Raw genomic sequence first — 13,189 nt, 5'->3', positions numbered from 1 at the left:
ATGACCACCTTTCGAAAACATAGACAGTTTATTGTCTAATCTTGTGGAATGGGAGGTACAATACAGAAAGCGAAAATCGGGACACTGCGATACGGTAAAAAAAAAACTAAGAGAAACTAGGTTGACATAGATAGGATTGAGAGAAACTAAGAGTTTAATATTGAGGAATCAAATTCATCCAATCCAACCACCATTATTAAAAAAGAAGCTATTAATATTTTAATACATTTAAATTTAATGGAAAGTTCATGTCACATGGTTCATACAGATCATTCCAACATGTATATTGTTTGGCAAGTCAACTATTTTATATATTTAGATAATGGTGTCTTTAATATACAAAGAGTGCATTTGTTCCAATTCATTCAATGGCATATTTGTCTTCCGGATCTTCTCAAATAATATATGCTGTAATTACTCCCAGCTTATTAATTTTGAATTCCCATTACAAATTAATGTTGAAAAACTTTAAGATATATGGACATACATGTTAGAAATAATATAAAACCATTGATGTGGCTCTATCCTAACAGCTTAAGCTTTTGGGATAATCGGTTATTTGACACATGTTTTTAATTTATAGTTGACCAAAATGACTGTTTACTTGCATAAACTTTTCCGAGTTTAACAGCATAGAATTGCGTCTGATTCTGATTCTGCTTCTGTTAATTTGCATTTCCTCAGAGAAAATACAGGCATTCTAACTTGGAAATGTGGCCATTATGGTACTCAGGTATAAATAAGGTATGTGAAATATATGTGAAGACTCTTATAATATTAGCCTTTAGCTTCAATCCTTCAGTTAACATCAACATCATAATCCAATCCAGAGAATTTCAAAGCAGCAGTTAAACATGTGGGCTATTGCAGGAGTTAAGAAGAAAAATTTGGTCAATAAAATTGTCGCAAAGGTGATTGATTGTTGCTTCACTTATACAATTTGAATTCTGTATTAATCATAAAACAATCCTTTGGCCAAAATGCAGCACTTTATAACACCACTTTTTTGAAAATGTTGCTGTGTTTCAATTATGTTATAGGGATCGCAACCTAAGTTTTTATGAAGATTCTAATACTTTATTTTGGTTAATAATTTGAAGGGTGTAGCAGAAAAGGTGATGACAAACAATACTCTTCATTTAAAGTATGATGTATTCGTAAGCTTTCGGGGCGAGGACATCCGCCAAGGCTTTCTTAGCCATTTGGTTAAGGTTTTTTCTCGAAAACAAATAAATGCCTTTGTTGACGACAAACTTAAGAGGGGAGATGACATCTCTCATTCACTTGTTCAAGCAATTGAAGGGTCATTCATTTCATTGATCATATTCTCAGAAAACTACGCTTCTTCATGTTGGTGTTTAAAGGAACTTGAGAAAATAATCGAGCGCAAAGAGAATTATGGACAAATTGTAATACCTGTTTTCTATGGGGTAGATCCTACAAATGTAAGGCATCAAAAGAAGAGTTATGAAAATGCATTTGCTGAACTTGAAAGGAAGTATAATTTGTCCGAAGTGCAGATATGGAGACGTGCTTTGAAAATATCTGCTAATTCGTCAGGAATTACATCATCAAGTTTTAAGTAAGTTCTTGTTAATATATGCTTGTTGATTAGTTGGTTAGAGTTAGTTAGTTAGTTAGTTAGTTATCTAGTTAGTTAGGTAAAAGACATAACCTGCTGCAACTCTTTCGAACAAGACATTCTCTGTTGGTTTGTTGAGTTTAGTGGTCAAACTAGACCCAATTAATACAATTAGTATATTATACATTCCAAATGATATATAAAAATGACACTATGTTAAGACTTCTGGATGAGTATCTATCATGGGTTTCGAACCTCATTCATTTTTCTCTCTGATGTATAGAAATGAAGCTGATCTGCTTGAAGAAATCACCAAAGTTGTGCTGATGAGTTTGAGTAAGAATCCGGTAAATTCAAAAGGACTTATTGGAATTGACAAATCAATTGCACATTTGGAATCATTGTTACGGAAAGAGTCAAAAAAGGTCCGTGTCATTGGAATTTGTGGTATGGGAGGTATTGGCAAGACAACTATTGCAGAAGAAATATTTAGTCAAAATCGTTCTGAATATGATGGCGGTTGTTTTTTACCAAAGGTAAGCGATGAGTTAACAAGAAATGGATTGAAATCTTTGAAAGAAAACCTTTTTTCTACACTATTAGTAGAAGATGTGAAAATGGATACACCAAATAGATTGTCCAGTGATATTGAGAGACGGATTAGCCGCATGAAGGTTCTTATTGTTCTTGATGATGTCAAAGACACAGATCAGCTAGAGATGTTATTTGGAACTCTTGATTGGTTTCGATCTGATAGTAGAATAATTGTAACAACTAGAGATAAGCAAGTACTTATTGCTAATGAAGTTGATGATATACACGAGGTTGGGGTATTGAATTCTAATAAAGCACTGGAGCTTTTTAACTTAAATGCATTCGAACGGAATAATCAACTTGAAATGGAGGACTACTGTGAGCTATCAAAGAGGTTTGTCAATTATGCCAGTGGCATTCCATTAGTTCTTAAAATTTTGGGTCATCTTCTTCGCGGAAGAGATAAGCAAGTTTGGGAAAGTATGCTACACAAACTTAAAAGGGAGCCAATTAAGAAAGTTTATCATGTAATGAGACTCAGTTACGATGATCTTGATCGCCTAGAGCAAAATATTTTTTTAGATATTGCATGTTTCTTCAATGGTTTGAATTTGAAAGTGGATTACATGAAACTTTTATTGAAAGATTGTGAAAGTGATAATTCAGTGGCTGTTGGGTTAGAAAGGTTGACAGATAGAGCTCTTGTGACTATTTCTAAAGATAATGTTGTATCTATGCATGACATTATACAAGAAATTGGTCGAGAAATTGTTCGCCAAGAATCCAGTAAAGACCCAGGAAGCTGCAGTAGATTATATGATCCTGATGACATTTGTGATGTGTTGCAAAATGACAAGGTAAAGACTATTATGACGTTTTGTTTCAATTTAAATGTTGCTTTCTGTGGTGCTTAAATTTTTGGTTTACATTAATTACAGGGTACTGAGGCTGTTAGAAGCATAAGTGTAGACTTGTTAGCAATTAGGAATCTGAGATTAAGCCCGGATGTATTTGTTAAGATGAGCAAACTGAAATTTCTTGATTTTCATGGCAAATATGATTCTCGAGATATTCCAGACTTTTCAAATCTTCTTCCTCAAGGGCTTCAATATTTGCCAACTGATCTAAGATATGTTCAATGGATGCATTACCCTCTAGCTTCCTTGCCGGACAAGTTTTCTGCAGAGAATCTTGTTATTTTAGACTTGTCATTTAGCCGTGTGGTGAAGCTTTGGTGTGGAGTGCAGGTAACTAAATTTGTCTTGGAAATCAACCGTGTAAGATTATGTTTTAATTAATGTCATCGTCATTCATTTTTACTTTATTACAGAATATGGCTAGTTTAAAAGAGGTTAAACTCTCCACATCTGAATTACTGAGGGAGCTACCAGACTTTTCAGAAGCTACAAATCTTGAGGTATTGGATCTCAGTTTTTGTCGTAAGTTGACTAGTGTTCATCCATCTATTTTCTCCGTCAACAAGCTTCAGAAGTTGGATCTATTTTTATGCGGGCGCCTTACGGAATTTACAAGCAATGCTCCTTTAAGCTCCCTTCGATATCTCAACCTTGGGCTGTGCCACAGTCTGAGGAAGTTGTCCGTGAAAGGATCAATAATCTTACAAGAATAAGATACCTAAACCTGAGATATTGCATGAACCTTCGGACTCTACCAGAGCTTCCTTCATCTGTTGAAATTCAACTTGCTGAAGGCTGTAGTTTACTGGAGACTATATTGTTTCCTCTAACTGCTGCTGAACAACTCAAGGAAAACAAGAAAAGTGTAGAGTTCTGGAATTGCATGAACTTGAGTGAAGTTTCTCTCAGATATATTAGGTTGAATGCACAGATCAATTTGATGAGGTCTGTGCACCAACATGCGCCAGAACATGATATTGATGATTACAAACATAATTTTGCTTCTTATCAAGCATTGTACGTTTATCCTGGAAGCAGTGTTCCAGAGTGGATAGAATTCAAGACAACAAAGAATCACATGATTATTAATCTTTCTACTGCTCGAGTAGACGACCCTTTGTTGGGCATTATATTTTGCTTCATCCTTGGTAGTGGTTATAATAAATGTGACCAAATTGAACTCGGAATCACTACAGTTAACGATATTGAAAAGGAAGGTGTCCGCATCTACATGACTAGGCCATATTTTGCTGCTTATATGGATCATGTATGCATGATATATGACCAACCATCTTCCCGCTATCTAACTAGCTTAGCAAAAACTCAGACAAGGTTTAAAATCAATGTTACAGCAAGGCACTACTATAAAAAAGGGCTACTATAGCATTTTTTTTTAGCTTTAATAGCACTTTGAAGTGCTATTGAAGCTGGTGCTATTGTAGGTCAGTAGCTATTATAGCACTTTTTGAAGCGCTATTGTATGATCAATATTTAATAGCGCTTTGTACTCTAAAGCGCTATAATAGCCCTGTTTTGGCAACACACTTTAATAGCGTTTTTCATAAAAATGCTATCATAGGTTTCATTTTCAATAGCACTTGTGTTCAAAAGTGCTATCGTTTGCCCTACCTTTAATAGCACTTCATCACAAAAACGCTATTGTATGTCATTTTTTTTTTTTTACAAGCTGCAATTTTTTTTTTACCAGCTGCAATTTTTTTTATCAACATGTCTGTTCTGTTTTTACACCTGAAGCTTAATTGCAGCTGTTCTGTTTTCAACATGTAAGTTCTACTACCTTTAAATTGTATTTTTCACCGAAGCTTAATTTGAAACTTAAAACATAGTAGCCAATAATACAAAAGGCAAAGTTATATTAATAAAGATATAAAAAGGCACAAAGAAGGCCAATAAGTACCATCAAATTACATAGTCTCCCATCCTTCACAAAACAAACAAAGAAGCAAGACAATTTTGTGTCCAAGACAAAAACAAACTAATTATCCTAACCCGCTAGATGATGTTCATGACACTACTTATAACAAGACAATATAGCTAATTGACCTAAACAATATTCCTCTGCCAATTGCCCAACCAAGCAAGCATCTTTCATGTTTCCAAGAAGTCCCTGAAAAATTAAAAAGAAGAGAATGGAAAAGTTTAGCAGCAACTACATTTCATAACTTTATAGTTCTCCTAACATGCTTAACAAAGACAAACTCAAACTTAGACATTAATTAACCACTTGTAATCTAAAATAGTAGACATATAGCAACAGAACGATCATTTTCCAAGGAGAACCGAACTCCCAGGAAAGAACTAAGCTCTCAATCGAGCATTACCGAAAACAATCATCATGACTAAAAATTGGAATAAACCCAAATCAGAGAAGAGTATACTTACATTATCCAACTTCCGCCGGGGATAACATTTGTGAAAATATATCCTGCCCATTCATCCTTCACTTCACTTAACTTATCCTTATTATGTACCAAATTTGTATTCATCAAAATACTTCAAGTAAAAAAACCACAAAATTTAGTTAGAATTGAATTACATTACTTATGCTTATGATTACAAATTAATAATAACAATAATAATTAAAATCATGTACATTATCGGGAATCTTTGGATATTGCATGACAACCTCTTTCATAAAGTGCGACACAAAATATCCACAGTCAATAGTGTTAGTTTGCTGGGGACACTGAAAAAAATAAACATTTACATCAATAAATTTCATTGTTATTGTTATTAGTTTTATTAGGTAAAAATAACACTAATTAGAAAATACCTTTATTCTTATCCATTTGATTCTACTTGATTTTGCCGGTTTAGTTTGATTATAGGCACGGTAAATTAGCAAAGCACTAACAAATTAAAATTAACTTCAATGAGTCAATATTATAAATAATCATACTATATATATGTTAAAATAAAAGAATACAGACTCACTTTTCAAATCTATTTTTACAAAATAGAAGTCTTGATTCAGAGCCACTATCCATCGAATCCAAGAAATATATAATTCCGGCATCTGGATCGATGACAAGCAACGCCCAATGAACCAGAGGTCAAGGGATGGACCAGAGGTGAGGGTAAAAGGGTTTGGAGTCAGCCCCATAAGCAGCACAGGATATAACGATTTCGTTCAGCTAATGGAATTGTTTGATTATATTAACAAATGGAATAGGACTGTGCTTAGTATCATCTTATGTATATCATTCCTGCAGCTCAAGATAAAGAATTTGATTTAGAAACAAGTCTATAGTTTTATTTGATGCAAGTAGACATGGTTAATATTCGAGTTATCAACATTGCTTCCTATAATTACAATTGTAACACAGTCACATAAGTGAGCCATTAGTTGTTGGTTGCACGCCATTATCAAAACAAATAAACTAAGGGCCCATTTGGATTAGCTTATTTTTGAGCTTATGCAAATAACTTATGTAATTTTTATGTATTATTATAAATTTGTTAAGGTAGTTTATGATAAAATAGCTTATAAAAATACAATTTTCACTGGTATGAACTTATAAAATAGCCTAAAACCTAATTTATATTACCTAAACTGTTTATATAAACTCAAAAATAAGTTAATCCAAACGGGACTAAAAAAATAAAGCTAAGAACTGTAATTAATTAATTAATTAAAAATATTTCCTCCGGTCTCAATGAGAAAAAAAAAAATCAAAAATGAATTAAACGCCACATAGGTATGTCATGTAATCAATTGTCCAGTCAAGTGTCATATAGGCTTGCCACGTCAGCAAAAATCAAGATTCCAAATCCAAGTGGCAGTGAGGGGGTAAATGATGGAATCTTCATATTGACGGGGGGCGAATCACAATTTTTTATTTTGCAAGGGGGTAAAAGGCTATTTACCCTAAATTTAAAGATAAGTGCATGTCATTGTCACATGGTTCATAATACAGATAATTCCGGTATGTATACTGTTTATCAAGTCAACGTTTACCCCAGTGTGTATGAGTTCACACTTTAAACTGTAAGATCTCTAGCAGCCAAAGGCATTGAAGGTTAGTAGTAATTGCTATCTTGTGATCTTTTCATTTTACTTCTTTTCTCTTTGTTATAACCTTGTGTTTCCCTTATTGTTCAGAGGGCACTTGTTCCAAATCAATGTCATATTCAGCTTCCGTACCAAGAAACTGAAATGTGAATTTGTATTGCAACTTTATGTTTCAATCCTGTTGCATGAAATCTATTAGAATTTTGGATTGGGCCTAACTCAACCCTACAAAACAAGTCTATAAGATAAAGATTGCCCCTACTTATAAACATATAATTAGGTCATCTCTCATTCGATAGGGTACTCTTAACAAAAGCAACATATATTTGTTAAATTAATTTTATAGGTTGATGATTGGTATCTACTTCATTGCTTTTCATTCTTGCTTCACTTTTCTTCGTCAATTCTTTTTCACGGTTTTCACCATTTCCTGTTTCTTCAGAGAGTTTCAAAGCACCAGTTAAACTTGTGGGCTATTGCAATAGTTAACAAGAAAGACAAGGACAGTAAAATTGTGCAAAGGTGGTTGTTGCTTAACTTATAAAATTTGACTCGTATTCAAAGTTCATATTATTCTGACTCATTAGTGATACCAGAGTTCTATGTTGATCATAAAATGTTACCAAAACAATCATTTTTAATTACCTGGTCTTAATGTAACATTTTTTAATTGTTTATGTCGAAATTGTTTATGTTATAGAGATCTCATCTAAATTGTTGTAAAGAATCTAATACTTTTTTTGTTAATAAGTTGAAGGGCGTAGCAGAAAAGGCAATGTCAAACGGTGCTCCCCAACCAAAGTATGATGTTTTTGTAAACTTTAGGGGCAATGACATCCGCGACGGCTTTCTTGGCCATATGGCTAAGGCTTTTTCTCGAAAGCAAATAAATGCCTTTGTTGACGACAAACTTAAGAGGGGCGACGACATATCACATTCACTTGTTCAGGCAATTGAAGGGTCATTCATTTCATTGATCATATTCTCAGAAAACTATGCTTCTTCACATTGGTGTTTAGAAGAACTTGTGAAAATAATTGAGTGCAAAGAGAAATATGGACAGATAGTAATACCTGTTTTCTACAGGGTAGATCCTACAGATGTACGGCATCAAAAGAAGAGTTATGAAAATGCATTTGCTGAACTTGAAAAAAAGTATACTTCATTGGAGGTGCAAATATGGAGACAAACTTTGAACAAATCTGCTAATTTGTCAGGAATTAAGTCCATAGATTTTCGGTTAGTTCTTTCCTTCCCATGAATTTCTAGTGCGATATATTTACTTGTTTTATATATAGGTAATAGCCTAATAGGTCTGCATGCCAGCAGTAGAGGTCTGCATGCCCTGGTAAAAGACATAACCTTTATTTTCTCTATTTTACTAGAGTGCATGCTTATTAATTATATTTTTACTTCCTTAAATAGTAGTTAATGCTATTGTTGGTGTGAGCACTAGAGGATAATGTTTTTTCATTTGAACTTAGAATTTGTATCGTCCTATTTATCTATAATATGAGTAATTTCAGTTAGTATGACTGTTCTCAAGGATCTTAGGAAGGGAAATTTTATTTCCGCTGCATCTTTATCTCTGTTTATTACGATTTCCCTACAGCTAGCTACAACTTGTTTGTTCTGGGATTAATATGAATCTCAGTACTTGAGGAATTGGTTTCTGTTCCGTCATGGGTGTTAAACCTCTCATTACACTGACACATAGAAAATTCAGATTGAAGGTATGTTCAGTGTCCTACACGTGCCGTTGTTTGACATCTACATGACACTGAGGGATATGGTTACATTTAATCACTTCTAATTTCTTAAATTATTACCAGTGTCTATGTGTCAGTGTTGTGTTCGATTCTGGTACCTGTTTTAGTGCTTCATAGCCATTAATATTCAGATATCTTTCTCTTTTGTTGTATAGGAATGATGCTGAGCTACTCGAAGAAATCATTAATCTTGTGTTGAAAAGGTTGAGTAAGCACCCTATTAACACAAAAGGTCTTGTTGGAATTGGCAAACCAATTGCACATTTAGAATCATTGTTATGTCAAGAGTCAGAAAAGGTTCGTGTCATTGGAATTTGGGGTATGGGAGGTATTGGCAAGACAACAATTGCAGAAGAAATTTTTAACCAAAAGTGCTCTGAATATGAAGGTTGTTGTTTTTTGGCAAAGGTAAGTGAAGAATTAGGAAGACAAGGTGGAATGACACTTTTGAAAGAGAAACTTTTTTCTACATTACTTGCAGAAGATGTGAAAATCAATTCACCAAATGGGCTGTCTGATTATATTGAGAGAAGGATTGGTCGTATGAAGGTTCTTATTGTTCTTGATGATGTTAAGGAAGAAGATCAGCTAAAGATGTTATTTGGAACTCTTGATTTGCTTCAATCCGGTAGTAGAATAATTGTAACAACTAGAGATAAGCAAGTACTTATTACTAATGAAGTTGATGATAATGATATATATGAAGTTGGGGTATTGGATTCTAGTGATGCACTTGAGCTTTTCAATTTGAATGCATTTAAACAAAGTCATCTTGAAATGGAGTTCTATGAGCTATCAAAGATGGTGGTGAATTATGCCAAAGGAATTCCGTTAGTTCTTAAAGTTTTGGCTCATCTACTTCGTGGAAAAGATAAGGCAATATGGGAAAGTCAGCTAGACAAACTTAAAAGAATGCCAACTAGAAAAGTTCATGATGTAATGAGGCTCAGTTATGATGATCTTGATCGTTTAGAGCAAAAGTACTTTTTAGATATTGCATGTTTCTTCAATGGGTTGAGTTTGAAAGTGGATTACATGAAACTTTTATTGAAAGATTGTAAAAGTGATAATTCAGTGGCTGTTGGGTTAGAAAGGTTGAAAGATAAAGCTCTTATAAAAATTTCTGAAGATAATGTTATATCTATGCATGACATACTGCAAGAAATGGGCCGAGAGGTTGTTCGCCAAGAATCTAGTAAAGACCCTAGAAAACACAGTCGGTTATGGGATTATGATGACATTTGTGATGTATTGGAAAATGAGAAGGTAAACAATATATGGCATATTCAGATGACGTTTGTCATTTTGGTTTAAAATGTGGCTCTCAATGATTTCAAAATTTTCTTTTACATTCATGGCAGGGTACTGATGCTACTATTAGAAGCATACGTGGAGACTTGTCTGGAAATAGAAAGCTGTATTTAGGCCCTCATGCAATTGCTAAGATGACCAACCTGCAATTTTTGGATTTTCGTGGTAAAAATAAACCCTTTGACATCTTATTATATTTGAAAGAGAAACACGACCAAAATTGTATGATTCTTCTTCCTCAAGGACTTCAATCTTTTCCACCTGATATAAGATATCTTCATTGGAAACATTACCCTCTAAAATCATTCCCAGAGACGTTTTCTGCTGAGAATCTTGTTATGTTGGACTTGTCATATAGTCTAGTGGAAAAGCTTTGGTGTGGAGTGCAGGTAAGTGAATATGTGTCTGTCAGATTAAATTTCTCTTAATTCAAGGAAATAGAAATTAATAACTTAAGGTTATGTTTTCTTTTATGGCAGGATCTAGTTAATCTAAAAGAAGTTCGACTCTCTAATTCAATATTACTGAAGGAGTTACCAGACTTTTCAAAAGCCACAAGTCTTAATGTATTGCTTGTGTACAGTTGTCCTCGGTTGGAAAGCATCCATCCATCTATTTTCTCTCTTCAAAAGCTTGTGCAATTGGACCTAAGTTTTTGCCGTTCCCTTGCAACATTTACAAGCAACTCCCATTTAAGCTCCATCAATTATCTCAACCTTGGATTTTGCAGAAATCTTTGTAAATTCTCAGTGACTTTGGAGAATATTATTGAATTAGATCTAACGGCCATTCCCATCAATGCACTGCCAGCATCATTTGGATTTCATAGCAAGCTAGAAACCCTGGTTTTAAAACTTAGTCAAATTGAGAGCATACCTTCAAGCATCAAGAATCTTACAAAACTAAGAAAACTAGACATAATAGATTGCAATAAGCTTCTTGCTCTACCCGAGCTTCCTTCATCAGTTGAAACTGTACTCGTTGAATGTCGATTGATTAAAACTGTATTGTTCCCTTCAAAAGCTGTTGAACAATTCAAGGAAAACAAGAAAAGGATTGAGTTCTGGAATTGCTTGAACTTGGATGAACGTTCTCTCATAAATATTGGGTTGAATCTGCAAATCAATTTGATGAAGTTTACGTATCAACATTTATCGACACTGGAACATGATTATGTTGAAAGTTATGTTGATTACAAAGATAACTTTGTTTCTTATCAAGCTGTTTATGTGTATCCTGGAAGTAGTGTTCCAGAGTGGTTGGAGTATAAGACAACAAACGATGACATGAATGTTGATCTCTCTCCACCGCATCTCTCCCCTTTGTTGGGCTTTGTTTTTTGCTTTATCCTTGCTGGGGTGGTTACATCTGATAACCCAATTGACTTTAAAATCACTACAATTGATGCTGAGGGTTATGGTGAAAAGGTTGGTGTCAAAATCTACACGAATAGGTCAGATTTTTTCCACATATATTCAGATCATGTGTATATGATATACGACCATCCAAGTTCTCAGTACCTAACTAACATAGCCAAAAATCAGACATGGTTTAAAATCAAGGTTACAGCATCGACAGAATTCAATGTATTTGCAAAAAGATCACAGTTGAAGCTAAAAGGGTTTGGCATCAGCCCCATAAGCCACTCAAGATATCACAATCTCATTCAACAAATGGAATTGTTTGATGTAATTCATTGACATTTTACATACACTTTTAGCTAATATTATGAAGATATTGTAGGTTTCATATTTCAGCATACTCAAAAGGGTATTTAGTTTTGTTTTTTCACTTGTTTTGGACCTATTCAACTGACTCTGTACAGGTTTACATTGTGTTAAAAGTGCCACTTGACTGGTTCATTGGTTTTTCTAGTCAAACCAATCAATCAGTGGTTTTTTAAACTTTGCTTTTATGTATTTATTATTATTGTGACAGAGGCAGGGGGAGTGCATTATAAATTCATCTTGATAGCAAAGTACACTTGGGGTGATACTTTTATTAGGACTACTATGAGTATTCCATTAAAATCTTTGTTTTTTGGTCTGCAGTTTGATGCATCAGTTACTGCACTTTCAATTTCCGAGGCAGGTAAAGAAGCATAGCTTAAGGAGATTGCAGAAGTACATGTATGAAACTCAAAGCACTGATTGTTCTTTATATGAAACTGATTGCAAGTGAATCGAAATTAATCTTGTTAAATGTTTCTTGATTTTACCTTCTAGGTTGAAAATGAGGCTATAGGACAAGGACTTCAGATGTCATTGGAAGTTTTAGGTTATCTCTAGTTTTCTTGTTTAATTGAGAACTTCTATAATTGATTTCTCTTTGTAACACATGAAAGTGTAAGTTTATGTTAAATAACAAAAATAAAATTTGTTGAATTCTTCATAAGTAGATTGTTGATGGAGACACCAACATGTGGTTTGTTTGTGGAAAGGGACTCAGAGACTTCAGGGGTATGCTTAACTTTTTTTTCTTTCCAACATGTGCTTAAAATTCATAATATATATACCACTTGTAAAGTAGTTTGTTTGGATGATACTTATTGAAAGTACTTTTGAACATGTAATGGCTAAAAATGGATGACTTTTATAGTCTTGGTGTAAGAGATATACTGTATGATAAAATGATAAATGAAGGACAAAATGAGAATGAAAAAGTAATAGGAACCTTGTTTCTATGTCAACATATAGTGACTAAAGTTGGAAGTCAAATTTGATTTGGCTAAGAAAGAGTCCATCAAACATGTAGTAAAAGTTCATATAGAAAAGTATTTTTACGGACTGTTTGAATCCACTTGTAAGACAGTTGGAGCTAGCTTATGGAGACAGTTTATATGATTTTTTTTTTTTGGTACATAGTTTATATGATATATGTTCATAAACTGTTTTTAGCTTATTTTCATAAACTCTTCAAAATAGTTTATGAAAATATCTCATAGTTAATACGAATACAATGACTTTATTTCATCATTTGTTTATCCAAAAAAGGGCTAAATGTAATTTGCCAACATTAGTTTTGGACTATTGCAGGAGTTAAC

General features: G+C 33.7%; 1 protein-coding gene and 1 pseudogene across 8 annotated transcripts; both read left to right on the top strand.

Annotated features, from left to right (window-relative positions):
- The first annotated feature begins 348 nt into the window (after window positions 1-348).
- On the top strand, window positions 349-6,433 carry LOC123920757 (annotated as a pseudogene).
- Window positions 6,434-6,967: 534 nt separating this feature from the next.
- On the top strand, window positions 6,968-12,755 carry LOC123920759 (putative disease resistance protein At4g11170). 8 transcript variants are annotated; one of them, XM_045973070.1, is made up of 8 exons: window positions 6,992-7,073; window positions 7,509-7,588; window positions 7,824-8,305; window positions 8,991-10,101; window positions 10,197-10,535; window positions 10,626-11,834; window positions 12,198-12,275; window positions 12,372-12,665. In XM_045973070.1, the coding sequence occupies exons 3-7, from the start codon at window positions 7,842-7,844 to the stop codon at window positions 12,249-12,251; spliced, it is 3,177 nt and encodes a 1,058-aa protein (XP_045829026.1). In that variant the 5' UTR covers window positions 6,992-7,073; window positions 7,509-7,588; window positions 7,824-7,841; the 3' UTR covers window positions 12,252-12,275; window positions 12,372-12,665. The 8 variants fall into 8 exon arrangements, with proteins under 8 accessions (XP_045829028.1, XP_045829026.1, XP_045829023.1 ...); XM_045973067.1 differs by having other exon boundaries at window positions 7,818-8,305; XM_045973065.1 differs by having other exon boundaries at window positions 7,157-7,588; window positions 7,818-8,305.
- Window positions 12,756-13,189: the final 434 nt, after the last annotated feature.

Source organism: Trifolium pratense, linkage group LG4 (assembly GCF_020283565.1).
Source record: "Trifolium pratense cultivar HEN17-A07 linkage group LG4, ARS_RC_1.1, whole genome shotgun sequence".
Classification (NCBI taxonomy): Eukaryota; Viridiplantae; Streptophyta; class Magnoliopsida; order Fabales; family Fabaceae; genus Trifolium; species Trifolium pratense.
This window is presented reverse-complemented; position numbering and strand designations above follow the sequence as displayed.

What these genes read in the sequence shown, in the direction of transcription:
- LOC123920759 (XM_045973072.1), top strand. Translation starts at nt 7,842, where the DNA reads ATGTCAAACGGTGCTCCCCAACCAAAGTATGATGTTTTTGTAAACTTT. An exon ending in ATTAAGTCCATAGATTTTCG is followed by an intron (nt 8,306 to 8,990) that starts GTTAGTTCTTTC and finishes TTTGTTGTATAG; the next exon opens with GAATGATGCTGAGCTACTCG. An exon ending in AACAAATGGAATTGTTTGAT is followed by an intron (nt 11,835 to 12,197) that starts GTAATTCATTGA and finishes TTTGGTCTGCAG; the next exon opens with TTTGATGCATCAGTTACTGC.